At 40.4% G+C, this 27,926-nt stretch overlaps 4 protein-coding genes across 7 annotated transcripts; 2 read left to right on the forward strand and 2 right to left on the reverse strand.

Moving 5' to 3' along the window:
- Positions 1-380: 380 nt before the first annotated feature.
- hypk (huntingtin interacting protein K) lies at positions 381-2,693 on the forward strand. Its single transcript, XM_079666459.1, has 4 exons — positions 381-615; positions 1,461-1,516; positions 1,671-1,722; positions 2,456-2,693. The coding sequence occupies exons 1-4, from the start codon at positions 454-456 to the stop codon at positions 2,549-2,551; spliced, it is 366 nt and encodes a 121-aa protein (XP_079522585.1). The 5' UTR covers positions 381-453; the 3' UTR covers positions 2,552-2,693.
- A 46-nt stretch (positions 2,694-2,739) lies between these two features.
- mfap1 (microfibril associated protein 1) lies at positions 2,740-9,488 on the reverse strand. Its single transcript, XM_079666455.1, has 8 exons — positions 9,275-9,488; positions 7,654-7,870; positions 7,420-7,558; positions 7,119-7,306; positions 4,715-4,984; positions 4,476-4,635; positions 3,780-3,869; positions 2,740-3,348 (listed from the first exon to the last, which is right to left on the reverse strand). Exons 1-8 carry the CDS (start codon positions 9,354-9,356, stop codon positions 3,169-3,171), a joined length of 1,326 nt encoding a protein of 441 aa, XP_079522581.1. The 5' UTR covers positions 9,357-9,488; the 3' UTR covers positions 2,740-3,168.
- Positions 9,489-12,288: 2,800 nt separating this feature from the next.
- hddc3 (HD domain containing 3) lies at positions 12,289-14,821 on the reverse strand. Its single transcript, XM_079666458.1, has 4 exons — positions 14,574-14,821; positions 13,475-13,530; positions 13,150-13,390; positions 12,289-12,510 (listed from the first exon to the last, which is right to left on the reverse strand). Exons 1-4 carry the CDS (start codon positions 14,683-14,685, stop codon positions 12,380-12,382), a joined length of 540 nt encoding a protein of 179 aa, XP_079522584.1. The 5' UTR covers positions 14,686-14,821; the 3' UTR covers positions 12,289-12,379.
- On the forward strand, positions 12,406-23,864 carry vps33b (VPS33B late endosome and lysosome associated). Of its 4 annotated transcripts, none has more exons than XM_079666451.1 (24): positions 12,406-12,540; positions 15,196-15,303; positions 16,148-16,228; positions 16,315-16,376; positions 16,481-16,530; positions 16,941-17,008; positions 17,096-17,141; positions 17,228-17,322; positions 17,806-17,910; positions 18,527-18,617; positions 18,700-18,777; positions 18,851-18,924; positions 19,007-19,093; positions 19,168-19,258; positions 19,338-19,412; positions 19,488-19,552; positions 19,640-19,694; positions 19,777-19,823; positions 20,846-20,978; positions 21,300-21,373; positions 21,464-21,565; positions 21,691-21,766; positions 22,327-22,446; positions 23,611-23,864. In XM_079666451.1, exons 1-24 carry the CDS (start codon positions 12,538-12,540, stop codon positions 23,688-23,690), a joined length of 1,866 nt encoding a protein of 621 aa, XP_079522577.1. In that variant the 5' UTR covers positions 12,406-12,537; the 3' UTR covers positions 23,691-23,864. The 4 variants fall into 4 exon arrangements, with proteins under 4 accessions (XP_079522577.1, XP_079522578.1, XP_079522580.1 ...); XM_079666452.1 differs by lacking the exon at positions 12,406-12,540 and adding an exon at positions 14,705-14,845; XM_079666454.1 differs by lacking the exon at positions 12,406-12,540 and adding an exon at positions 14,798-14,845 and having other exon boundaries at positions 15,180-15,303.
- The last annotated feature ends 4,062 nt before the right edge of the window (positions 23,865-27,926 follow it).

Raw genomic sequence — 27,926 nt, forward strand, 5'->3', positions numbered from 1 at the left:
TAGAAGAAAGCAGAGCATCAACAGCAGGATAAAATTGGGACACTCTGGACTAAACTCATCACTGCATCTGATTGGAAAACATCCAGAGACAATACATCATGTATTTTTTAGCTGCCCGGACTATAACAGACAAAGATTCATTCTGAAAACTGCACTGGAACAACTCAACATCAAGGACATGGATTTCAAGGCAATATTTGAAAGTAAATCAAGAAATGAAGCAAACAAGCTGATCTTCAAATTCCTCAAAAGCACTGGTCTGAGGACAAGGATTTAGTATGAACATTTAATAACTAAACAGTAGGTGGCGATATATGCTCCAAGTGGAAGCGATTCGCCATTAAATAGAAGAAGAAGAAGAAGAAGAAGAAGAAGATCTTTCCGGTACTACTCCGTTTTGCGTCCGACTCTCGAAGGAACCTTCCTCTTGGTTCCGGCCTGACATTAGCAAACATGGCAGCAGAGGGAGACGTCGATTTGGACCTGGAAGTCGAGGATAACTGCACGGGGAAACCAGCAGAAAAGCCTCGCAAACATGACAGCGGAGCCGCTGACCTGGAGAGAGTCACGGACTACGCGGAGGAGAAGGAGATCTCCAGCTCCGATTTAGAAACGGTGAGAGCTCCGGGCTAACGCTAGCCGGGAAACATGCGGCCGCTGCCGGCTGCACTGTCGCTACATCCTCCCCAGCACATGTATTACAGCTGTTTACTGATATTATACCAAGTATTTGTTTCAAATATATGTCCTTGGTGTTTTATACATTTTTTGCTCGAGTCAAAACAATACAATTCTGGTGTAGAAGTGTCGTGAACTGCCTCCCAGCTAGCTAAAGCTAACGTTACTTTCCTCTTTGCCTCAACGAGCCTACTTGTTAAAGGGACAGTAGTGTAATATAACAAGAACATTTAAGCACTGATGGTATAGCACATTGAAGGTACTTGTACTTAACTTGAATATTTCCTCTTTATGCAATTTTATAACTCACTCCACTACATATCAGGGGTAGATATAATATTTTACTTTTACTCCACTGCATTTGTGTGACAGCTTTAGTTACTTTTCAGATTCGTTATTTTCTTTATCCCATTATTGGGCCTTGGCAATCAATACTTACTTAATGTTTTTTAAATTAAGCCAAAGGACTTGCATTTCTCAGCCCAGGTGTTTATCTTATTTTGTAACATTATTCAGAAAGTAAAAAATCAGAGGTATCTTGTATGTATAACAGTGACATCATATCTAGCAATAAACACGTTTTAATTATTTTTTAATGATATGGTAATAGCCCAATATTTTTATTGTACTTGTAGTAAAATGTGCTAAATGTCTCACTTTTATTTACTGGTGAAATATATGTTTGTGTTTGAATATTGTTGTATGTGTTTGTGGTAAAGTTGACTGGCATTTTAAACAATGTTAAAACATACATTTATGAATAACAAATGTTTTTCTTTCAGGCCATGTCAGTGATTGGAGACAGAAGGTCACGAGAACAGAAAGCCAAACAAGAAAGGTAAGATTATTGTTGTATTTTTGTTTTTACAAGATCAATGTTAACCCTGCAGTCTGTCCAGCTGTGACGGCATCAGATTCAAATTTCTCCATTTTGAGCAGTTCCTCTAGTGTTCATCTCAAATCTGCAGCTCACTGTGTTGTTTCTTTTTCAGAGAAAAAGAGTTGGCCAAAGTTACCATCAAGAGAGAGGATGTGGAACTAATTGTAAGATTTTCTCTCAATATATATTTTCTGTTTCATTAATCTGTTCAGATCACTTTGAAGCCACATGTCTGTGTTTGGTCCACTTAACCACATGAACTAACGAGTTCATTAACGTGAGCATTAATCTGCTGCTTTAACAGCCTTTACTCTAGCAAAGGTTTAATACAAGATTGTATATTATGCAGCTGCATAATTTGATATTTCATGATACACAAGGGTGTGAAAATGTACTTTTGGTAATTTGCATCTCAATTGGTTGCAAGTGTGTAGGTGTCATTTATTTGAATTCCAGACGTGAGTTGTTCTCCATTAAAAGCATTTTTATGATCAACTACAAAAAGCTCCTGCTCACCACGACCTGTCTGACCTCTTTCAGGAGTATACCCCCTCTGCTGGTCTGCTAACCATACCGACCCCACCATTGGGGCTCGGGCTTTTAGCTGCACAGGTCGCACACCTGACAGTCTGACAAAATCACCACATTCAAAACCCACCTATTCAAATTAGTCTTTTCACTGTAGTGCTCACCATCATTTTCTCCCTGAATAACCTGTCCCTATCGTTTGTCAACTTAGATGTTCTCTGATTGCCTGTTTGTGTTCTGTGACTTTAAACGTATTTGAATATTTGGCAAATTGTAGTTTCCTTGGGTGTTATGAAAAGTAAAATGTATTAACAATGTCTGATGAAGCACTCAAATACATTTGGTTCATGTTGTGTCGTTATGTTGCAGATGTCAGAGATGGAGATTTCTCGGTCCGTGGCAGAGCGCGGTCTGAGGGAACACATGGGGAACGTGGTGGAGGCGCTAGTGACTCTGACCAACTGAACAGCTTTCACACACTGGACTGCTTCACTTTGGTTGCTTTTTTTTCTTTCAACAGAGCTCATAACCACCAGATTGAAATCAGTGGTGAAAAACCTTTAAACAATTCTTTTTTTTGTTTTTTTAAAATAAAAGTTAACCCGAGTACTTGTGTGACCGTAGTTAATACTTATTGTGATTAATGTGGGAAATTATTAAAAATGAAAAACTAGTTTTATTTAAACACAAGCAAACCAAGTTACAATGGCTGTATTTTGAAACAAAAAGGTAACGCAGGAAGTCGGTACAAGGATATGCATACTGTCGACACTTGCTGATTTTTACAAAAACTCACTGTTGTAAAAGTACAATAGACAATTTACCAATATCTTCGTCAATCGTGTATTCCATTTTGACAGAAGATTCTGTATAATTGCAAATAGAAAACCTGCTTCATCTTAATTCTGGTTTTTGGAAACAATTTGAAATCATGGTGTTATTTCCTGGGTGAAGAACTCATCAATATGATCAAAGCAGTGGAATCAGTCTATTTGCTGCTTTCCTTCCACAGCAAAAATCCAGGAGATAAACTGCAGGCTGTGCCTCTGAAAAGTCTCTGAAGCTGAAGTCTTCATCACATCTTAGGTCTTCCTCTTCTTCACTGTGGGCCGGTCAAACACGTCCTTCACGCCGGCCGCCTTCTGCTTGAAGAACTTGCTGTTCTGAGCGCTCTCCTGGGCCCAGGCCGAGTCGAAGGACGTCGTGTCCTGGTCCACCAGGTGGGTGTACTTGGTGCGTCCAGAGCGACCAAAGTTCTTGACCTTAGAGGGAGAAAGAAACCAGAACAGATCGAGTCAGAATAAAGAATCTCCTAAACGTTGACAAGACTAGGAGCATCCATTTAAAGAGGCACACTTTTTTTTGTGTGTGTGTGAAACAAGCAGGTACAAATAATTATATATTTGTGCATTTTGACGAGGGGAAAAATCAAGAGTTTACATGGTATATGGCAGGTAAAATTAGGATTAAGGCTGTTGCGATTGACTAACAAAATAGATATTTAAAAAAGGCAGGAAGTAGCCTAATTTCTTATCAATGTAACATTTGTTATACTGTGGAGCAGCAACAACATTGAAACTGTCAAGTTGGAATCTTGCCAATTCCATGTTTTTGCACCATCGTACACAAACTGATTGACATTATTTTGTGTTACAACAACATTGTGTAGTGTAGCAAAAGAAAAGCAGCTAACCTGCATGACTTTGGGGAGGATGGTTTTGTTGAAGTGATCCTCCAGAGTAGGCGCGCTGAAATCTCTCTTGTACACGTGCTCCTCCTCATCCTGTAACAAAAGTCATGTTAACAGTTCCACAACGCACAGCAACAAGCACAGCTCAATATATTCATAAATCAAACTATACGATAACTTCAACGATATGTACTGGACAGGAAATGTTATAATGGATACATTTCTAACTTATCTAATGCATTTCTGTAATGTCATCGTGCCATTGTATCAGTCAGGCTCCAATTGTCCCTTAAAAAAAAGCTTTCTCTAAAACTAATTGGAGGTCAAATTGGTCCAATAATCTAAATATTAAAACATATAGGTTCATCTGTAAAATTGATAATAGGGCTATTCAACAACTTATTAACAAAAGTAATTAAATCACTAGAATCTGAAAACTTTTCAAGGAGGTTATTCTGTACCAATACAGATGCTAGAATACAAAAGTTTGTAGCACCTTCTATAAATGAAATGGAAAGAATAATAAAAGGACAAAAAAATAAAAGGATAAATAGCAGTCAATGTACCTGTATGCTATTTGACAAAAAACTAGAGAAAATCACCCCTATCATTCTCTTCAATGTCTCCACTGGGCTTGAAAAGAGAAGAGTATTGTAAAGTAGATCCTCTAGTGAAATGGTTCTGCTCTGTGAGACTCACCATGAAGAAGGCTCCTCTGTGGTAGTACTTCTGCAGGAACTTGTATTTTCCTTTGCTGGCTTTGTTGGTGACTTGCTTGCCGCTGTTGCGCAGCTCGGCCCGCCGCTCCTCCTCCGTCAGGTTGTGGAATCTCTCGATTTCGGCCTTCTCCTTCTCCATGCTGAGGACAGAACACCGCTCATTAGGAAAGTCTAAATACACCATGTGATCATAAAGTAGTCATATCGTAGTTTACTCACACTTCTCGGGCCTCTCGGTCCCTCTTGATACGCTTCAGCTCTCTGACTTTCCAGCCTTCGTACTCCTCCTCCTCGTTTTCTCCGTCAGTGTCCAGACCTTCCAAAGCAGCCAGCGTGCGTCGGTTCTCCTCGAATTCCTTCTTCGCCTCCTCCTCCACAATCTTGAGGGTGTAGCGCCGCCGCTCCTCCACCTGCTTCTTGGCCTCGACCTCCAGCTCTTTTTGCCTCAGCTCCTCGGCCTCCCGCTCCGCCACCGTCACTCTGTCCTTCCTGCGGAGCAAACAGGACACAGATTAATGATGGTCAAAACTCCATTTCAGTGTCGGATCATTTGCAAAAATAAATTTCACTTATGTTTGAGACTCATTTTGAGAATAATATAGGCAAAGACATTTTCCCTTCCCTGTAGTGTGTTATATTGTTTTTTTGTCCATGTATATGATCTGTAAACATGTCACAAAATACAATTATGAACATGAAAACGAGCCAAATGCAACAAAATATATAATATTACGATGGGAATCTTTACCAGCAACGGAATGCTATTTATAAACTTTAAGTACCTGCATACATAAAAGCTTTAAAGGTCCCATGTCATGCTTTTCCAGTTATTACCCGTCCCCTTGTGTGTTATGAAGCTTTTTCTGCATGTAAACGGTCTGCAGAGTCACACACCCTCAAAGTACACCCTGTAGGGAGTAAAACTCTAACACAGAAAAGACCTGTATGCTGCCCCAGAACGCCTCGTTGGAGATTTCTCTTTTTCATTGCTTTCTTCCTGGGTATGGTGACGTAACCATACCTAAATGGATCAATTGTTCCAAATGGACCAATCCGCGGCGCCGTTAAGTTAAGACTTCCTCACACACACACACACACACACACACTCAATCTTTTCTCAGCTGCAGCTCCGCAGATTTGTCAGCCTGAGACGGCGGGACGCGGCGAGGCTGCAGTGTGTGAGCACACACACACACACACACACACACACTTGCAGCCAGGCTGCGGGTGTGTGTGCTCGGGCTGGGTTTCGCTGTCCGCTCCGTGCAGCAGTGAGCCTCGGAATGTCCCGCCAACAAGGCACCCAGACCCCATGCAGCATTCTCATCTGTTTGTCATTACTGGTGTCATTTTCTGGTTGCTAACAAACGCCATTGTAACACATAATCACTGATGTTCCGCTGTAACAGTGGTAGACTCATCAGAACAGAGTGGGCTCACAGGGAGGGGGAGGCAGGAGCTCCAACAAGGCGTTTAGGACAGAGAGTGAACACACATGCTATACAGAGATGCTGTATGAGAAATCAATGTGGGTTTGGAAAATTGAACAATGTAAATCTATTCCAGTAAACCTCGACAATGGAATTATGATCGGTAGAAATGGCCATGACATGGGACCTTTAACTTTGGACCTGGATCCAATTTTCTGTTTTTCATCAGATAAAAGCCAGTATCATTAACATTTCTGACTACCAAAAAGGGAAAGGCACTGCAGTATCCGACTACAACTACGGTATATCACTTAAAGGTGACATGTCATGCTTTTCCGGTTATTACCCGTCCCCTTGTGTGTTATGAAGGTTTTTCTGCATGTAAACGGTGTGCACAGTCAAAACCCTCAAAGTACCATCCAAAAATATAACCCGACGGGGCATTTATTAAATGATCAACCCAATGTTAGATCACACACAATGACACAGCCATAACAAACTGCTCACGTGCCCAGCCTGCAGCAGCTCACACACACTGACCCCAGCACAACAAAAGACAGCACTTAAATACACAGAGGAATCAAACACAGGTGAGGGAAAACAATTAGACACAGGTGAGGGGGGAGGGACAACCCAGGGCCCCAGGTGCGCACAATCACCCGGCCCAAAGCCATCAGTCCATAGTGACGCAGTTCCCTGCGTCACATTTCCTTCCTCATCTCCCCAGGAAGCACAGTGTCCTATAGTCTCGGTTTCGGGACCACCAGCCAGCCACCCGGCCCCAACGCCGCCATCCGGAAGCTGCTCTGTCCCGTTGCAAGGCGTTGGTCTGCCCCTACTCCAACCCAGGTTCCAGGGGGGAGATGCAGCGAGCCGTTTAGTGGAGAAAGTGAATACTGCTGAATACACATACTTTACAGAGATGCTGTATGCGAAACCAATGTGAGTTTGGAAAATTGCACAGTATTTTTCTATTTTAGTATACCTCAACAATTGAATTATGATCAGTGGAAATGGCCATGACACCTCTCCTTTAAATGAATGCATCTCTTTTATGAATATTCTGTATTTACTTGGCTTACCCTTCAAGTCAAACAATGAAAGTGAGATGTTTGTGGTCATGCGCTAAAGCCGTAAAGTGAGATCACTGAGCTACAGTCAGGAGTTAAAGGCACGGTGGCTTCACTGCATACTTGCGAATGAAGACAGGTTTGAGCCGTGGCTCAGCTTCATCCTCGCTGTCTGTGTACTCTTCGTATTCAGACTCGGACTCTGACTCAGCCCCCGACTTCCCTTCCTCCTCCACCTCCAGCACCTCTACGTCGTCACTCTTCCGTTCAGTGGCGCGCTGTCGCATCATCTGTCGCCTCCTCTCAATTTCCTGATCACAATGAGAGTCTGCTTTAAAAACTTTCCTTGAATTAGGAAATTGTTAAGTGACTGTGACAAGCCACTCATGTTTTGTTCAAATTAAACGGCACAAAAGAAACCTACTTCATCATCCACTTCTTCCTCTTCCTCCTCTTCTTCCTCGCTACTCTCCTCCCGCTCAGGGTGCCATGTGCCTTCATCAGAGTCCTCGCTGCTCTCGGCCACAACTTCAGGCTCTGCGATCTGTCTGTGTCTAGCCAGTCTGAGGACAAAGAGAAGGGTAGCAGCGTGTTCAAATGAGTTTAAAATGGAAGCAACATTTAAAAATCTTAACAGTCAAAACAAACGACGGGTTACCTCTCCTCCACGTCCTCAGACACACGGTTGAGCAAGCGTTTGAGACGTGGGTCGGAGACATCCTCTTCCTCCAGCTCCGCCTCGGCCTCTGCTTCCTTTCCCTTCTTAACAAACTGAAAGTCCTCTTCTTCCTCATCCGAAGACTCCATTGGTGCATAGTCAGGACGTTTACCCGACACGTACCTCTTCACCTTCACCTTCTCCATGGACAGCTCACCTGGGAGAAGCAGAGACAACGGTGAGCTTAGACAAGGTTTCTCACCCCTGATGCTGCTGAGGGTGTTTCGGAAGAAACACTTATTTCACTTTCAAAAAACTCTCATAAACTCCATCCCTTAGCATTACACCATTAGTTTCTGTCTTAGTTTGAACTCAAGGATCCAACCAGCAGGACATTTCACAGATAAGCAGTTAGCGTATGTGTTTCTGAGCATGCATGCTTTCAATGGCTAGGGTTGTTATTTAATCTGTCCCATACACACACACAAAATATCCCACAAGGCAGTACCTTTTTTTAATTTAATCTACTTTTTGGATTGAAATACTTTAATTAGGGCTAGAAATTTAACATCTCTGCAAGCACACTTTCTTTGTCAGGTTTAGAGCGTTTAATTGTTGTTTAGTCACAAGAGGGATGATTCATTTCATTCAAATATCCTTTTTGGGATGCATCAGGTTTTGGAAGCTGCCACTACAATCCAATAGGAAATATTGAATACTTCTTCCACCACGGATGTATAACTTGTTTATTGCAAGGAGCAATCCAATCAGCCAGATGCTTCAAGGAAAAGTATCTATTTGTTTGTAAGTAAAAGGCTATAGGCAATATGGACATTTGATTCCAAGGCCCATATTGCTGGATTTGAGGCTATGGAGGACACACCTTGCCCCCGAAAACAACCCTAGTAAACGTAGAAGGAAGAAAATACCAAGACTTTTGGGCAATAAAGAATAAGTTGCTAAAGCTTTATATAATGTATCTGTCGTTGAGATTGAGCACATCATACGATCATGCTTTTACATTATGACAATGTTATGATCCCTGTCTCCACGTGTAAATTGCACATCCTAAACTAAAAACTACTAAAGAAAACTACTCAAAAAATAGATCATAAGCATCATCAATTAGTAAGTATGTGTTATCTGCTGCCTGTTTTTTTATTGTCAGAATCAAGGCAATGTCATTTCTATAGCCCATTATCACAGGCATCTCAAGGATCTGAATGTTTCTTCCATCACTGATTTGTTGTACATAATGTATGACAGTAGTAGTAAGTGTTGTTCTGCTGTGGCATTTCCAGTTTCACTACGTTGCCAAGAGTAGCCTATGTGGACTATACATCCATGATGTGGACCCACTAACACACATCACGCTAATATGTGATTGTTTTGGCCTCTTATTATGAAACAACACGTTATGAAAGGCTGCTGAATTATCTCCTACTTGTTCGTAACATGAACCGTAGTTTACTATTAAGTCCACCTAACGTATTTATGATGATCTTTTAGTCGTTTCACACAGACTTTTAGTGTTATTTGTATGAACAGTTGCGTTACGCTAAGCTAGATGGCTAACTTAGCATGCCGCTAGCCGCCTGCTAGCTAACGGCCAACATCTCACCTTTCTCATTCCGGACCGGCACGGCTCCGGCCGTGGACTGGATCGGAGGGAGCTTCATGTCGTGGGTTTCGCGACTAGACATGACTGCCTGGTCGAGGGTTTCAATTGATTAAGGGTACAAATAAGTATTTAACTTGAAAGACCAAACGAGCTAGCCGTCGCTTCAGTCGAACGGAAGTTAACTCTCTGAGAAGCAAGCGGACAGGAAGTGTATCTGTTCAGACCTATATTTCCTACCGATTTGAAACAAACACCCAATATCCACGGGTGTATAAAGACAACAATAATAACGCCAATACCGTTTATTACTGATCAGCAGTTACAAATATACCCAAATTGAACAAGTGAAAAAGTTGATAACATATGGTTTATGCTAAATTTAGATATTCTGCAAATCAATAATAGCCAGTCTATAGCGTATAATACCGCCCTCTAGGAGCTGATACCTTGGCTACTTATTGAAGAATTTGGTTAGATGTTTTTTTTTCTTACTCACACTTTTATATGTTAATTTTATTTTAAAAGTGTCTGAACCTGTGTGTTTTTCTCTAGCAAAACTACAAATATTACATCCTTTAGCTGACAATTATTAATACTAATTTATAGCCTACTGGTATAAAAATATAAAATCTTTGGCCGTCTGGTAGGTGGTACAAAAAGTACAAAGGACAAAAACCACCAGACTCAGAGACAGTTTCATTCCACAGGCCATCATTTCATTTTACTGTACAATATTTAATTTCATATTCTGCCCTTACATATATCATATTCTATGTATGTGTATAGGCCTATAGACTTTTTCTTGCACTATTTATTTATTTATTTGTAGGGTCTGAGACCAGAGGTCGGCAAATAGCCTATTGTAATCGCTACGCATATCTAGGGTGAGGAAACCAACAAAAAAGCCTCTTAGAGGGGTATGAAAAACATACAGGAATTCGGCCATTTTGAATTTGGTGTCGGAAAAACGCGATTTATCGCCTTTTTCGTCCTCCGTACTTCAACAAACTCCTCCTATACCTCATTCACACCAACGGTGTTTCAGGGCCGGTTCGGAGCTGGAGCTTGAAAAGCACCGGGTTTTCCTCTTCACAGCGCGGCGGAGCAGCCTCTTAGTTCCGGAATCCGGTTCATTTCGAGCACCAAAAAATTGTCCGGCCAAAGCAAAAGCACCACATACGTCACGCTTACGTTGAGGCGGGGGCGGGATCAACTCCTGCACACCAACAAAAAGCCGGCGTTTTATCCAGTTTGTACACAACGATGGAGAAACTTAACAAGCAGCAGTGGTCCACTGAAGAGACCAGCTACCTACTGGGAATCTGGTCTTCCGAAGAGGTACAGAGGAAGCTGGAGCACAATGGGCCATTGTTGTTGTTGTCGGTTTCAGGTGTGAGGGGTTTCCGCGCGGTTTGGCTTTATGAAGCAGGCACTCAAACGGTTACGTCATGACGCAAACGATGACGCAATGACGCAGCACCAGTCGGACTCTGGGCGGTGTGAAAAGAGCCGGAGCTAAACCGAAGAACCGGTTCTGAACCTGAAAAGCTCTAACACGGAGCTTGAACCGGAGTTGCGTTGGTGTGAATGAGGTACTAGAGACTTCATCCAGTAGACTCCAAATTCGTCGGGTAGCGTGTCGAGACATGGGCGAAAAAAAGACATCACAAAACTTTTTTTCCCGTGATTTGGCGCCAAAGTTCGCGTTCGCTCGATGCTAGGCGATCCCTCGCCATGGAACACGATGATGTCATATCTCCAACTGACATGCTAAGAACGCCACCAAACTTTACATGATGGTTAACACTGCGGCTCTGAACAGCTCTACTTAAAATTTGATCTTCACTTGTATGTCACCGGTCCATGCCTCAACAGCTCTATGTGAAATCTGAGATCTCAGCATATGCCGTTGCCATGGCGACAGATCCCTCGTCATAAAACACGATGTCGTCATAACTCAATGGAAAATCGTCAAAACAGCACCAGACTTCAGATAATGGGTAATTGTCCGGCCCTCAACAGCTCTATATCAATTATGGGGTGTGATCATATGCCGTGCCATGGCGAGAGATCCCTCGCCACGAAACACGGTGTTGTCATAACTCAATGGAAAATTGTCAAAACAGCACCAGACTTCAGATACTGGTGAATGGTCCGGCCCTGAACAGCTCTATGTCAATAATGGGATGTCATCATATGCCGTTTCCATGGCAACGCATCCCTCGCCATAAAACACGATGTTGTCGTAACTCAATGGGAAATGGTCTAAACTGCACCAGACTTCAGATGACAGTTAATGGTCCGGCCCTCAACACCTCAATATGACAATAGTGAGTTTTCCTCAAAAGCTGTTGCCGTGGCAACGCATCCCTCGCCGTTAAGCACGACATTGTTATAACTCCTGTGTAAATGGTCAAAAAGTGCTCAAACTTCACATATGTGCTAACAGTCCAGCTGTGAAGACATCTACATGTCAGATTGCCATGGTAACACAATGCTCGCCGTGAAACACAATGCTCGCCATGAAACACGGTTTTCTCAAAACTCCAAGCGGCCCAAAACTTCACAGGTTTGATAACGATGCAGCCCTCAACACATCTAGGCGTATGGGGTGTCATCAAATGCTGTTGCCATGGCGACATATCCCTCGCCATCAAACACAATGTTTATGATACTGCTGTAACTCCTATGTACGTTATCCGATCAGCCTGAAACTTCCCATGTTGGCCAACGGCAGAGTCCTCGAGACACCTATGTGACATATCGGCATACGAACAACAGCCTGCGGAACATCGAAGACCCGCTCAACGCTTTAATTATTTTTGAATTTGTGTTATGTTCTATTTAACTATGTTGCATTGTTGGAGGAGTTTGGGACATACGATTGTCATTGCCATTTCTACAATGTAGCATATAAAAACGTTTGAATTTGAATTGAATAACTGATATTACTCACTTTTAACATACCCTTAATTTAGTTATAAAAAAATTAAAAAATTACATAACCACACATCTGAAACAAAATGAAATATGATTTATTTCTATAATTTACAACTAATAAATGTATCCTATTGTAATTCAAATGGTATGCTCTCCCATGTGTTGTCAGAGCTGGACCCCTCTCTGTCTGAAGAGCTCCTCCAGCCTCTCCTCCAGAGCGTAGTTGGTTCCTCTCAGGCCCTTCACCACCTCACTGGCCCACACAAAATACTCCTGCACCCGCTCGGCTGTCCAGCCTGCAAAACACACAGAGAGGGAGGAATATGGTGAGTAAATACATTGTCATGCATCGGTACACAGTACTTCACCAGGAGTTGTTACAATTTTACTACATGTATCTCACAACTGCAACATAAACTCTCCTTTTTTTTTTTTTTTTAATACAGTCCATTAAAGTTGTTGGACAGGTTTATTTCCCGTATGAGTACATTTGTTTTGGTGAGTTCAATACACTTTATCATGTGTACCCTTTTTTGTATGGTCATGAGTTTATCAAATCCATCCTATAACAAAACCAACAATGCATTTTCTCACTAACAAGAATTGCCTGTGTAGCTAAAGCCTCGTTTAGCTGAAACACTTCTCAAGCAAATACCCCTTATCTCTTTCAGTTAATTGTTTATTAATGATGTATTTAAAACATAAAAAGAAATAAAAAGAAACTAGATATTTTTAAACCGTTTTAAAGGTTTTCATCCTCAGTTGGGGAGAATCTTTCTTGGTTCTGAGATCAACAAAAGTGCAGGGAAGTCAAAAAGTATTAAGAGATGAAATAACACTTTGTGGATCGTGTTCTCTAAATCGGATTTGTTAAGAAACATGAAATAAATCCCATGAAACATGAAGTCCATTGACAGTTAAAGAGAGGTGCTGACCGGAGGGGGTGCAGCGGTTCAGGTCCCTCAGGTTGTAAAGTTTATCAGCCAGTTTCACCACTTTGGCTTGGCGGCTGCAGTGAGCCGCGTGTTCCACCTGCTGACGCTTCCTCTCCTGTTTGGACAGGCTTTTGTCGTCCGTCACCTCCTGAACGATACGAGCCACAATTGGTCCAAACTTCGCTTCTAGCTCTGCAAAAGAAGTGTCTGTGTCCTCCACTGTGTCATGGAGTAGTGCCGCCTGCAGGAGAGACAACACACAGGCTCAGCTACACATGAAACACTTTGAGTAACAGCAACTCACTGATAACAACTGATAATGTACCTGCAAAACCTCGATGTCTGCGACGCCTCCTTCATGGCTGATGATTCTTGCAACTCCTTAAAAGTACACACAGTGAGCATTAAGAGGAAAGTCCACATGATATCTTAAAGGGACCCTGCTATGCTCAATTTTGGTTGGGGGTGTGGAAGAGAGAATCCTTCTAGTTAAAAGTTAAAGCCTTTTATTGTCATTATACAAAAAGTACAATGAGATTCAGAGTGCAACTCTGTCCCAGTGTGCAAAAACTAGACATACATAACATTAAAAACACGGCAGAAGGACAGACAACATAAGCAATTTTTAAATCCATAAGAGCAGAGAGAGGAGCTGTGGATTGTTGTTATTGATTAATGCATCAGTGTTTTTTAAGGTCAAAAACACTAAACTCACAACTTAAAAGGAAAGCGTTTATTTAATAAAAGAGCACATGTTCAATGTGAAAAGTGACAGTAGATATAGATTAGTTCCAATTTGGTATATTATATATATATATATATATATATAAAAAAAGATTTTTATTTGTATTTATTTTTAAACACCTTGAATTTCAGGGGGGGCGCGGGGATCCGTTGGCGGGGCGCAGCGGCCCTCCAAGACAATGGTAGGGGAAACACTGGTAACTTACCAAGTATCAGGTATCCTAGCCACTTCGGACAAACATCAGAAACTATTTTAAAATCCATTTGTAGATCTTCCACAACATGATATAGCTAAATGAGATGCAAAAAACAAAACAAATAGCTCCTACAGAATATATCACTTCATGTTGCAGCTGTCAAAGTGGAGCTACATTTTATTATTAAAAACGCTACAGTGTATACTGCAAGGTAGCTTGTCAACGGTGAAACACAAAGCCTTATATTATCTCAGACCAGTATATTCTTTTATTATTAAACATTTGGTGTAGTAACATTACAATATTTACTTGAGAATTGTAGTAGAGTAGAAGTATAAAGTACGTCAAAATTGCACTTAAGTGCAGAGTTGTCTTATTTTGATTTCTGCATTGTTGGACTTTAAGATTGCGCAGCAGCACCTGAAGGCATCACCGCAGAGTTAAAACCTTTATACAGTCTGTGGTTAAAGCACCACTACTTACCGATGGGGTGATTAATGTACGGCGTTGCCTCTGGGTCTTTGCGTCGCTGGTTACGGTGTTTCTCTGCGGCAAAATTCACGGTCTCTAACAACAAAACTGCGTCGAAATTCATTGTTGTAGAATAACATGTAGCGAGAGAGAAACAGCGTCAGTTGATTTAAACTTTCGACGTCGCAGCGTCGCGCTGTCAGTGTATCAGTCCGCTCCTTCTGGTGTCCGGGGGGAAACCGATGACGGACCGATTGATTCCGCTTTTTTAGCTACGGAAGCAGGTAGCTTTTAATATCAGCTTAACCTACCTTTTGCTTATTTTATCTACATATATTCACCCCCTTATATATGTTATGTATTAAATATTAAGGTAACATTATTTCTACATAACTGTCAGCTTTTTAACGGTAATCGTTGTCTTGAATATTCCTGTGATGTGAAGGATGTGTTTTTAGCCTACAAGCTAGCTTAGCTATTAGATGAACCACAGCATATATACTAGTCATTTGTATGTGTTACTATTGCATGTAGCCTCTCTGTAATTATATGAGCCACATGTTTTTGGAGTATTTACGCTATTTAACACTTATTTGTCCTGTGCAATGAATGTGTGAGTTTTGCCTTGTTCCAGTGTTGGCCCAGAATGGCTCACAGTGCCAGGAGAGATTGCCCGGAGCTCCCTGACTTCTCTCTGCTAAAAACGCTGGCCAGAGATCATCTCATCTACCTGCTAGAACAGGTAGGACCAAGTCACAATATGTCCTAAAATAATGTATTATAGGCTGATATCTGGCTGCTAACATCCTACTGATATGACTGGCATGTAAATAATGCAGATGTTAAAGTTTTTAATAGGACCTCAATTGAATACACAACTGTTAATTACCAAAATAAACTTTACAATGAGGGGACTATGAGCGATTACGAAGGAGACGTTGCACTGCTGACCACGCCCCATCTGTCCTCATGTGATGGTCAGAAGTGTTACTTCAGACTCATTTTCTTTTGTACAGTCTACTCACAAAAGTGAGTTCCATTATTGTCAACAAATCTTATGAAAACATAAAAATCACGAGCAATAAGTATTTCTGAATATCCAAAGCATGTTACTCTTCGCCCAAAAAAGAGCTCCACTGGTGTCCAAATACTATTAGAAACCCACTGTTGCACTTTGAAATATGCTCCTTCTTTGCCATGAACACGCCTTAGTTTATTTTGAATCAATTCCACTGGATCGTCTTGCTGACAAAAATACTCACTACAAAACCAAAGGAAATTTAACTTTTCTTTTTTTGCCTAATATTTAAAGATGCACTTCTACAATAGGAAGCAATGGGCAAATAGGGTCGGACAATAATGTTTTGACATTGACATGCAAAAGAACATTTAAAAAATATAACGCCCGCAAAACAGCAGGGTTACCAGCGCTGAGCATTGCATACACATATTTCGTTTTTTTGCTATTTTAGTTTGAAAACCAACATGCTGAGCCTGACACTTGGTTAAATAAATGATTTATTCCCCAATGTTGCCAAATAGCACTTTAGCGAGCATCTCTTCGTCCCCCTCTCTCTATCTCACAGCTGCCGGGGAAGAAGGACCTCTTCATTGAGCCTGACTTGATGAGCCCGCTGGATCGTATCGCCAATGTGTCAATACTAAAGGTAAACCTCGTCAGATTGTCTCTTTTTCAATTGAAAATCTACAGTTCTAATATCTTTTTCAAAATGTTTTTTTTTTTTTTTTACAGCAACATGAAGTTGACAAACTCTACAAAGTGGAATATAAACCTGTTATCAGCACCTCAGATCAGTGAGCCCTGCCACTTCATACTTCTTAGATAATCTAAGACCTTTATATTACACACACACACGTCTGATACGACTGCCTCACAATGTGGCATTGCTCTCTTGCAGGCTCTGTTTTCTGATCCGGCCAAGAATACAAACTGTGAAATGGATATGTGGTAAGTAGAGTTGGATTTGTTTTGTAGGTTAGTATGACGCTTATGATTTAGAGAGATGAATAAGTCGTAACACCGTTAAACTAAAGCAGAATACTTATTAACTGAAAAGGTCATTTGATTTATCGCTTAAAAAACTATAAATCTTCAAATTTGTAAGGAACTTGGCTATGGTTGGAGTTTATTATTATAATTGTTTTAATGATTTAGATTATTATCAATTGCAAGTTTTTGTAAAGTTAGCTCAACACACATTGAAACGTTCTGTTCTTTAGCTGAAGTGAAAACCTAAAAAAAGGGTGCCCAGGTGCTACCGACAGTGATGATATGTTTACTTAGTTATAACATTGCCCCCTTGAATAATGTACAATAAGCCTATTAAATAATGTAATGTTTATTCCTTCCTGTTGCAGATGTGGCCAATGCAGACAAAGCAGCAGGAAAATGTAGAAGATACAAGATAATCTTTACCCCAAAGAAGGTATATCTGTTTCCCCTCTACTGTTGTGTACACACTCTGCTTTTTGGATGAAGTCCTTGATATTAACCTTCTGCCTCTTCTGTGCAGTTCTATTCATGCGATGCGGTGCTAGAGGAACAGGGGATCATCGGCGGTGAGCATTCTTCTTCTTTCACATTGTGTTTCAGTAGCAGTGATCAGTTTTGGTGAGAGGAAATGTTATACTTGTTGTTCCCACAGATGTGACCACTGATGAGTGGTCTTTCTATCTTCTTCCTCTCGACGATGACATCATCAGTCTGGAGCTGCCGGAATTCTTCCGAGACAACTTCCTGGTAAATAATATGCATGGGAAATATTAGTTGATTGACTATTTAGTAAATTACCAAATCATTTATTGCACTAGAAGTCTGACATTATGATATAGAAAAATATGGCAGATGAAACAAATTGTCCGATTAAATCAGCAAGAAAATATGGATATGTACAGTTTGTCAGATAGCAGTAAAAAAAAACATCAGACCATACAAACAAATCATCCAAAATCCATTGTCTTTGCTGGACACTGTGCACTCTTTGTTTGTCAGTAAATTGAAATGGCTGTAAATGTGAATTCTGATCTGATGCAACTAAGAATTATTTTCATTATTAATCACTATAAATATTAGAAAATTGTGAGGAAAGAAGCGCCATTTTGCAATCTATTAACCAATTAACCATACTTTTTGTATAAGAAAGTAAAATGTCATTGTAGCACATACAGTAGCACGGCACCCGAGTAGCAGAACATGAGCATCACCTTGTATTTCCTCCCACAGGCGGGGGACCAGCGCTGGGTGAAGACCGCTGGCAGCGCTCTGCACCTCATTCACTCGCTCTACGGGCCCTTCTCAAAGGTCTATGGGATTGGACGATGTTCCAAGGTGCGGTATTATTAACGACCAAAAACTGTCAGGTCATATTTAAAGGGGCTCTATCATGCTCATTTTCAGGTTTATATTTGTATGTTGTGCCTCTACTGTGACATATCTCCATGCTTTAATGTTCAAAAAGCTCTTTATTGCTCTCAGACTGCCTGTGCTGCAGCACCCCTTTTCACCCTCTGTCTGAAACCAGAGCCCAGTCTGCTCTGATTGGTTAGCTGGCCGGCTCCGTTGTGATAGGTAGAGATGTCCTGCCCCTTATTCATCACGTACAATGTGTTGGAGCGCTAGCCAATAGAAGCACAAGTGTTACGTTGTGATGTTGGAGGTTGTGGCTCAGTGTGTTGGTGCGCCGATCTTCGGAATATGAGGGAACTGGTTCAAATCCTGCTGCAGTCAGTCAGAATTCCGCTGTGTCCTTGACCAAATCAAATGTATCCTGAGTGGATTGCCCATAGCATTGAATGTATGTAAGTCATTCACATGTAATAATAATGTAATAAATGTCACTGTTACGGAAGTTAACAAAGGAGTCTAATGGAAAAAAATATATAGTTAGTTTTCCCAAATAAAGTCTCTGCTGTGAACTGCCCCTAATTCTGTCCATTATTAACAGATGGCGTACGAGTCGTGGAGGGAGCAGGTGGCAGAGGGAGAGCAGAGAGCTCAAAAGGCTGAAATAGGAAAAGTGTTTCTCATCGACAGAGGTGAGGATGCATGTGCCCTCTCAGTGGACGACATGCAGAGATGTGCTTTCTGTCCTCCATAACTCTGTCTCTATGTTTGCAGACGTGGACTTTGTCACTCCTCTGTGCTCACAAGTTGTGTATGAAGGACTCGTGGACGATATTTTTAGAATCAAATGTGGTAGGTATTTGTATGATTCTGCTCTGGCTGCAGATTTATTTGGACATGTCTCATCACAGTGTCTGTTCTGCAGGATGTGTGGAGTTTGGACCTGAGGTTACCTCGTCTGACAAAAGTATGAAAGTCATGCTGAACTCTCAGGATAAGGTAGGAAGCTGCTGACATTAGAGATCCTCCATGGACATGACTTTAAGTTAATCATCTGTCGTAACTCTTGCTTGGTTCATAGGTTTTCAACGAAATCAGAAACGAGCATTTCTCAAACGTCTTTGGCTTTCTCAGTCAGAAAGCCAGGAATCTCCAGACGGCATATGATGTGAGTTATTGTTGATAACCCTTATTATAACTTGGCCTGTGAGTGACAGAGCTAACACTGTGATGATTCTACAGAAGCGACGGGGGATGGACATAAAACAGATGAAGACGTTTGTGTCAGAAGAGTTTAAAGGGTTGAAACAGGAACATCGGCTGCTTAGCCTACGTGAGTGTTACAGCAGTAAATCAAATCAACTGGCATGTGCTGTATACATCCAATAATAATGACTGACATTCTCTTTCAGACATCGGTGCCAGTGAATCCATAATGAAGCAGAAAACTAAGCAGGACTTTCAGGAGCTGCTGAAGACAGAACACTGTAAGAATACTAAAGTGTCCAAATATTATATTAATGATTTCAAAGGGTTCACTTCTGACTCGCTTTCTGTTCCAGCTTTACTTGAAGGATTTGAAATCCGGGAAAGCATTTCTTTCATAGAGGAGCACATCAACAGACGGGTGCGCCTGCTTGAACACAGTCTGATATGTACAGGTGAAATATAAAAAATGAAATGCTGGAAACTTACCTCTTTATATTTTTCAAAGGTTTCTATGCTAGAAAGTCTGAGGCTGCTTTGTCTTCTGTCCATCACGGAAAACGGTGAGTGGTCTTTATGTAAATATCAATTCAAAAACGGATTCATATTATTCTAATGTTTTATTAAAACCGTGTTTTATCACAGGACTTCTGCCAAAAGACTTCCGCTCACTAAAAACACAGTTTCTACAGGTGAGATTCAACATGAAAATGCTGTCTGTGTCCTAAAATCAAACATTTTATGTTTTTGAAAGCCACAAATGAACTGGCATTAGACATACTACCAGTCGACAGCTTTAAATATCTTGGAGTAACACTGGACAATAAACTTAATTTCAACCAGCACACCACTGACATCTTCACAAGGAGCCAACAAAGATTATCCATTATCCCCCCCTCTTCTCCTAATACTGTACCAAAGCATTATCCAACCCATCCTCATGTACTCCTCCGCCTGCTTTTTCAATATGCTCACTGTCACCAACTGTACAAAACTGACAGACGTCACCAACACTGCTGCCAGGATAATCGGACTTCTTGCACCAAACCTCACAATGCTTAACAACAGGGCCATCTCACGCATCGCATCCACAATAGAACCGGACATCACACATCCACTCAATCAGTACCTCGCCCCACTGCCATCCGGGCAAATGCGCACTGAGACATAAAAGGGCTCGCTTTGGAAAAAGATTGGTTCCGGCAGCCATTTCTGCCTTAAATAACAGGCCTCGCTAAGTGTAACTGCCATGTGTTTCACCATCTGTTGTTGTCTGTGTTATTGTTTGTTGTTTATATATTGTATGTATACTACAGTGCTGTGAAAATGAGTTTCCCCCTGGGGTCAATCAATCTAATCCAATACTATACTTATATACTTACACATACTACTTTCTGCTATGTCTGTGTGTAATTCCCTGCTACTGAGCACATTGGGTATGAATACATAGGGGTTAGTATTGTAGAAATTGTCATTAGAGCAAAAATCGACAGAAGTGCCCAATAAATAAGCTGTTTTCTCCTGTGTTAATATCTTAGCTTCAAACTACACTGTACATTTTAGGAAACAAAGATTTACATCCTCAGTATCAAATTGGTTTGAGTCTTTTTATGGTGTTGGTAGACAATGGATAAAGCATTCCCCTTAAAACCTGTCCTAATTTAAGGAGCCATTGTTGTTAATATGAAAGCTGTTCTCTGATTGGCCCCTGCAGAGCTATGGAGTGGACCACCTGCTCACATTTGCCAACCTGAGGCAGTTGGGGCTGTTGGTGGAGCAGCAGCCCGGGGAGATACTGACCGTCATGGAGAGCAAAGTGGGCAAACTGGTCAACGACAAAACTGCAGGTGAGACAGGCTTCATCTTGTTTTAGTTTTGTGGTACTTATATTACAGTTTGCACATCATCAGCAGTTCAATCAATACAGTAATCCATCTTTAGTTTTTTCCAGTCTTATGACACATGGCAGGAGCACAAACAAAATATACAGAAATAGGGAAAAAACCACAACATGAAACAATAAAGACAAGGAGTGTTTTCTATTGGTATAAAAATATCTTGTATATGAAATCTCTCATATTTAAGCTGAAGAAGGCCATCTCTCTTTAACTTCCTATAATCTCTCCTGATCCTCCTCATCTGCATTTGTATTATTCATTGTTTTTCAGGAAAGTTGACTGATGCCTTCTCTTCTCTTGCGAGGAAGAGCCATTTCAGAGCCCTGAGCCGAAAGCTCAACCTGGTAAAAGATCATCTTTACCGTGCTCCAAACGACGGCATTTTCATCAGGTTTTATTAGGTCACTAAGTAACAGTTCCAATTTGGTGTAAAGGTGCCGAAGTCAGATGAAGAATATGACCTACGTGTCCCCAGAGACATGGCCTACATCTTCAGCGGGGCCTACGTCCCTCTGAGCTGCAAGCTGGTGGAGCAGGCGAGTAAACGGCTGGAGGCATGATGTCACATGGCTTGTTGACTGTTTGAGGAAACCAAGGAGAGATCATCAGTGCCATGTTGAAACTTATTTGTAATATTATTCCTGGTGTGGTCGTGTTATAGGTGTTGGATCGGGACGGCTGGACTGGTCTTGAAGAAGTGACCAAGCTGCTGAACGGGCATGAATTTGCTGTCACAGGTTAGATCACAAGGAGATATGAATGTAATGTTGAAGTTGAATACTGGCAATATTCTGCAATACTCTGATTATTTAAACAACTGCAAACACATTATTTGGAACTACGGTTAGAGAAACCTGATTTCCCAGACTAGATTTTGTGCAATTTTCCCCCCATTTATATGCACTCAAATGTGCTTTTTACTTGTACAGATGGAATGACAAGGACTTTAGAAAGGGACTAGCTAATGGCTCAGTGGTGGGATGATAAGAGAGAAATAATTTGCGATTAATCCTTATAATTGAATAAGAATTCTCACTAAAGGCTTACACTATTAAAAATGTGCACTTGAAAACTGACAGAAAGAAGACAAAACATCAGGAAGTAGGACGTCGTAGCTTGCATTATTACAATACAGTTAAAACAAGTAAGCTGTGGTCCTAAAGTAAGGTTAATGTGAGAAAGAAATCTGATTACTGAACTACTGTTTTCTGTGTGAGAACATTACTCAGAGTAACCTTGTTTCAAGTAAAGCCACGTCTTAACAAACTGATGAATGCTAAATGTTTCGTGTCCTAAGGCAACAACGGAGCCGATTCAAAAGCAAAGAGCGACGCTCAGCGCATCGTCCTCGTCATGTTCCTCGGTGGCTGCACCTTCTCTGAGATCTCAGCCCTACGGTTCCTCGGCAGAGAGAAGGGTAAACATTTGTCTGCCAGTCATCTTCTGATGGTTTCCTCCCTTTCGTCTTCATTCTTCCTGTTTGTGCAGCTGTTGCTTGGAGTTTCACTTCTTCTGTTGTACCAGTTAATCTCACGGCCTTATTGTATTCTCAACTGCTCCTAATGATTTCTCAGGCTACACATTTTTAAGATTTGGGGAATTTTTAAATATGTTTAAGATATTTGCTTGGATGGTGTGATTTGTAGTTTATTCTTGCACTTTTAAGATATTCATATCAGAATACTTTGTTTACCACAGGGGAAAATGGGTTTTGTACGGTTTGAAATAAAACCATTTTAAAATGAAAGAAGTATTGAGAAAATAATTATACAAATGTAAGAAGTTACATTAAGAATGTGTAATACAAGGATACAATACAATTAAGATATTTAAAATGCGATCAAAATCAACATGATGGTGGTTTACCAGCAGAAACCTTACACCCCTTCTTGTGTTTCTCTTAATAACATTACGATAAAGAAATATTAAACTTACATTAAACTGCAACTGTGCATTCAAATCTTACGAATACTTTTGTCTTATCATTGTACATTCTTTCTTTAAATTAATTTGTTTGTATTTTTGTTTTTTCTTCTATATTTTTCTTAAATGTATCTTTTATTTAATTTTTTTCTTAAATCGATCAACTTCAAAACCCAATGTTCCTCGGGATAAATAAACAATTTTGATGATTGATAATGACATTCAGTTGCTATGCTTTGAAGACTGTGTAGTCATAGCCCAATTGAGCTATGACTTTTTATATATTTAGTCTGCTGAGGGCTTTTTGGAGCGACATTTTGTTGTGTGTTATGTTCTGGGGATTGTAAAGATAGCTGATATTCAGCTGTATAAATCACATTAACTTATCATGTCAGAAGTGACTAAAAACACTTCATTATAGGAAACTATTTTCCTGATAAAGCAAAGAAAAGCTCTATTTACATGTTTGCCTGTTAACTGAATAAAAGGTATTTAGGTTACACAAACAAATAGTAGGAATTATTGACGTGAAAGTGAACACATGCAGTGAATTATGTTCATGAAACTACCTGGATTTCTTATTGTAAATGATTCTCTGTTTGATCAGAAAGAAGGTCTTCATTATACTAATACACTTGCTGTTGTTTTTCTTTTCCAGGTTTTAGATTTATTGTAGTAACAACTGCGATTACGAACAGTTCAAGAATCCTTGAGTCTTTGTTGGACAACCATGTATGAAGCCTGTCAGCGCTTCATGAGGGACACAAACTGAGAGACATTCCAGCAGACACCTGTCATGCATTCCCTCCAGCACAATGTTGTTACAGATGGAAAATGTTTGCTTCTGGCCTGTGTTTGACAGCGAAAGAACTATAAAGATGTATAAAGTGAATAAATGTTTTTAACATGTTAGTTGGTTGTTCATTTTTTGTGCAGTTTGGCAGAGGTGGACATTTACTCAAGTAGCCTATTTACGTACACATTTGAGCTACTTGTACTTCTTTATTTGAGAATTTCCCTTTTTGGCAACTTTTTACTTCAACTCCACTACATCTCAGAGGGAAATGTGATTCATTCGTGCGTTGTCGCTTGCCGGTGTCGGTACCAGATGTGTTCGGGGTACCATATGTGTTCGGGGTCCGTCTCTTACCAGTGACGTCACGACGTAATGACGTCACGCATTGTGATTGGCTCTACGGTAATTTACCCACGCTGTCTAGAGTATAGAGGGGTTTTTTGATCATTACATTACATTGTATTTAGCTGACGCTTAAGTGCATTCGACCAACAAGATAAAAACTTGAAGAAATACAATAAAACTTGAAGAAAAACAAAGACGAATGAGGAGAAGAACAAGAGAAATCGAAGGTAAGAAGTATATAACGTAATATGGTAGGTAATATGTAATATGTTCAGTGCCGTTGGTACGTTAGTTCAAACAGTAACAACGGACTATTTTTCTTAGCGTATGCATGTCAATTTAAATCAATACATACAACTATTTCACATGTACAATATTTTCTTAGCCCTAATACTTAATACTACTTATTTCGTTTTGATTGTTATATTTGATTATATTATATATTATCAATAAATTATATATTATATATCAATATGATATACTTTTCTATATAATAGATTATCAAAAAAAGTATTTATTAAGTAAGGGATCATGTGCAGCAATCACAATCAAGTCCACAATCGAATCCATAAAGACAAAGTAAATCTGTTTACAGTTGTTTCATATGTATGTTGAGAGGTATCCATATATCTCTTCATTTTGCTCTCAAAGTGCACCAGATTGATGCATTTAACTTCAATATTTAAAAAAAATCACTCCAAAGGGAGTTCTTGTTCTTCCTTCTGTCTGTCTGAATCTGTGTATTCTCATGTTCCGATTAACCCAGCCAAATTTTTGACTTGATGTGATCTTGAGTCGAGGCTGATCCTCTTGCTGTGGTCCCGCATCCTGGATCCTCTATCCTGAGTTCTGGATTAAGTCGTGGACTTCGGGTCGTGGCTGAACCTGTCTCTGCGGTCCTGCCTGGGTCTCGTCGGTCTGCCTCCCTGAAGGCTCCCACAGGATTGTTGACATCTTCGTGGATTCATCCTCTTATTATAGACGCATGCATTTCCTAACATTTGGTCTACCTATGTTGCAAATGTATTATCTCCTAGATTTACACACGGCATCTATTGCACGTCTGTCCATCCTGGGAGAGGGATCCCTCTTCTGTTGCTCTCCCCGAGGTTTCTCCCATTTTTCCCTTTAAACTGTGGGGTTTCTCTTGAAGTTTTTCCTTGTACGATGTGAGGGTCTAAGGAAAGAGGGTGTCGTTTTCTTCTCATACTGATATTCTGAACAAACTGCTGTTGTATTAGCTGTAAAATGTCTTTACTGTAGGGTATTTTTTATTATTTGTACAGCACTTTGGCTCGACCAAAAATCGTTTATAAATGTGCTATATAAATAAAACTTGATTTGATTGATTTGATTTGAAAGGGTGTGCGCCAAGGTTCCATATTAGGACCAATAATTTCACCATATACTGTATGTAAATAATCTCGAATAATCTTTCAAATGCTGCTTTCCATTTTTATGCAGATGATACTGTTATTTATTGTTCATCCTCTTCTATAGAGCAAGTCTTGATTTCCTCCAGTCTGCCTTTGATGTTATTCCATCCCATTTATCTCAACTCAAGTTAGTATTAAATGCAGACAACTCCAAACTCATGATATTCTCAAATCGCAAAAAGTTAACTTATTTTCTCCCCAACATTTGTACTGTTCAAGGGACTGACATTGACATTGAAAGGGTCACTACATACACATATCTAGGTTTTATTATTGATCAGAACTTATCTTTTAAGTCACACACTGAAAATGTTGTTTTAAAATTAGGTTTCTCCTTTCAGAAAAGGAAACATTGGATCTCTGCAACGTTTTTACCAGTATTGGATTCTGGTGATCTGCTTTACATGAATGCCTCTGAACAGTGCCTAAAGAGTTTGGATACTGTGTACCATTGTGCATTATGTTTTATTACATATATATATATATATATATATATATATATATATATATATATATATATATATATATATATATATTGTGAGTTTGGAATAAATATGCACTTCATGAAAATTATTAGTTGGTTACTGTTAGTAAAAAAACAGTAAGGTTAATACTGGATGTTTGTTACACTTGGATATGTTTTCTGTAACACTTGTAACATAATTATTCTCCAGTTTATGCATTTGAGTGACTTGCAGTTAATGCTCGACATTCAATTCAAAACCTTTATTTATCCAGGTAAAATCCCATTGAGATCAATGATCTATTTTTCAAGGGAGACCTGCAGCAGTAGGTTCCACATGAAGACATAAAAACATAAACAACAGAACAACAAAAGGACATCATACAGCAAAAAATACAGGGATTACAATTTACATATCTATCCACATGTACAGGTACCAACAGCATCTGACTGTGGAGCATCCAACCGAGCTTTAAAAACATGTAGTGGTACCAGCTTGGTAATTTTACATTCTTTTTGCAGACTGTTCCAAGTTAGTGGAGCTGCACATCTAAAAGCTTTCTTCCCTAAGACAGTCCTAGCACTTGGCACATTTAATAAAACCACAGCATGAGATCTCAGGCAATAAGTACTTTCAATTTGCCGAGAGATCAGGGAGCAGATCTAAGATGGTACTTTATCCAACATGGCTTTGTAAATGAAAATGTACCAGTGACTGAGCCTCAGTACAGTAAGTGATGGCAAAACCGCCTTGGTTTACAGTGTACAGTGATGCGTAAGTGCTTTACAGTTTGTCACAAATCTCAGTGCACTGTGATAGTAAAACCTTATTGTGGTCGAATTATATATCCAAAGCAGTCAGAAGTCAGAAAATCTTTAGTGATGTTTAACCACTCAGAAGACAGCCCATCAAAATGAACACATTGGGACCTTTCAGAGAGGTAGTTCATCTTCTACATATAATAACGGACAAAGTAAAGAATGAAGTGTAGGCTATGTTTAAATGTTCGGAATTTGACCGTGTATGATGGTCCTCTTGAGTTGCCGTACAGCCAATGGCGTACAGCCATTGCTCCGTTTTCATGTTTTTTTAACATGTTTTTCACAAACATTTTCACACGCTAGGAGCATAGGAATAATTCAATTCGGTTCGTCATGATCTGTAGATGTGATTTGCCCCCGAGCACCCCTGGGTAAATTACCGTACAGCCAATCACAATGCGTACAATGCGTGACGTCATTGGTAAGAGACGGCCCCCGAACACATATGGTACCCCGAACACATCTGGTACCGACACCGGCGGGGGGGGCTGAAACTCGACCAACAACCAATCACATGAATCTCCCGCCCCAGACACACAAGCACGCGGTTTGATTGGCTAGAGCTTGCACTGGCATATGATTCGATTGGCTGACGCCTCCGTCGAGACGGCAAAAATAGAACATTGCTCTACTTTTGCAGCGAGCACCGCAAGAGAAGCTACGCTTTGCTCCCACAATGCAGTTCGGCGAATCATGACGTCACCCCATTGGCAGAAGCGTTGAAGCGGCAACGCACGCCGCCGTGTGTAGGGTAGGGGTGGGCGATACCACAAAATCTGGATTCGATCCGATACCAAGTATTTCAGGGCCAGTATCGCCGATACCGAATCGATACTTTTTTAAATGAAAAGCGTACGTACTTTCATATAGGAGGGAGCTGCATGACATGATTTTTGAGCTGAAAGCATCATAAATAGACTAAATCCGAATTCATGTTCGTGAATACAGACAGGACAGTTTTTATGGACAAATAAACGTTTTACTTTTGCAAATTTAAAGTGCAAACATGAAAAATAACAATACAAAGTGGCCAGAGTAGCGAACTGTCTTCTTGCACACATCACAGTTCGCTAAGTTGTAATTGCCAGTTGTGAAATTGCTCCACACAACGC

This window comes from Notothenia rossii (genome assembly GCF_949606895.1).
Source record: "Notothenia rossii genome assembly, chromosome: 2".
NCBI classification, from domain to species: Eukaryota; Metazoa; Chordata; class Actinopteri; order Perciformes; family Nototheniidae; genus Notothenia; species Notothenia rossii.

Bases quoted from the DNA above. Each gene is read 5' to 3' on its own strand.
- hypk (XM_079666459.1), top strand. From the start codon at position 454: ATGGCAGCAGAGGGAGACGTCGATTTGGACCTGGAAGTCGAGGATAAC. The intron at 616-1,460 runs GTGAGAGCTCCG...TTTTTCTTTCAG, and splicing joins CCAGCTCCGATTTAGAAACG to GCCATGTCAGTGATTGGAGA. The intron at 1,517-1,670 runs GTAAGATTATTG...TTTCTTTTTCAG, and splicing joins CAGAAAGCCAAACAAGAAAG to AGAAAAAGAGTTGGCCAAAG.
- mfap1 (XM_079666455.1), bottom strand. From the start codon at position 9,356: ATGTCTAGTCGCGAAACCCACGACATGAAGCTCCCTCCGATCCAGTCC. The intron at 7,559-7,653 runs GTAACCCGTCGT...CTTTGTCCTCAG, and splicing joins TCTGAGGACGTGGAGGAGAG to ACTGGCTAGACACAGACAGA. The intron at 3,870-4,475 runs GTGAGTCTCACA...CTTTTGTTACAG, and splicing joins ACAGAGGAGCCTTCTTCATG to GATGAGGAGGAGCACGTGTA.
- vps33b (XM_079666451.1), top strand. The intron at 19,094-19,167 runs GTGAGTTATTGT...ATGATTCTACAG, and splicing joins ATCTCCAGACGGCATATGAT to AAGCGACGGGGGATGGACAT. The intron at 21,767-22,326 runs GTTAGATCACAA...TCGTGTCCTAAG, and splicing joins GCATGAATTTGCTGTCACAG to GCAACAACGGAGCCGATTCA.
- hddc3 (XM_079666458.1), bottom strand. From the start codon at position 14,685: ATGAATTTCGACGCAGTTTTGTTGTTAGAGACCGTGAATTTTGCCGCA. The intron at 13,531-14,573 runs GTAAGTAGTGGT...TGTACTTTTAAG, and splicing joins GTACATTAATCACCCCATCG to GAGTTGCAAGAATCATCAGC. The intron at 12,511-13,149 runs GTCAGCACCTCT...TGTGTTTTGCAG, and splicing joins GAACCGCTGCACCCCCTCCG to GCTGGACAGCCGAGCGGGTG.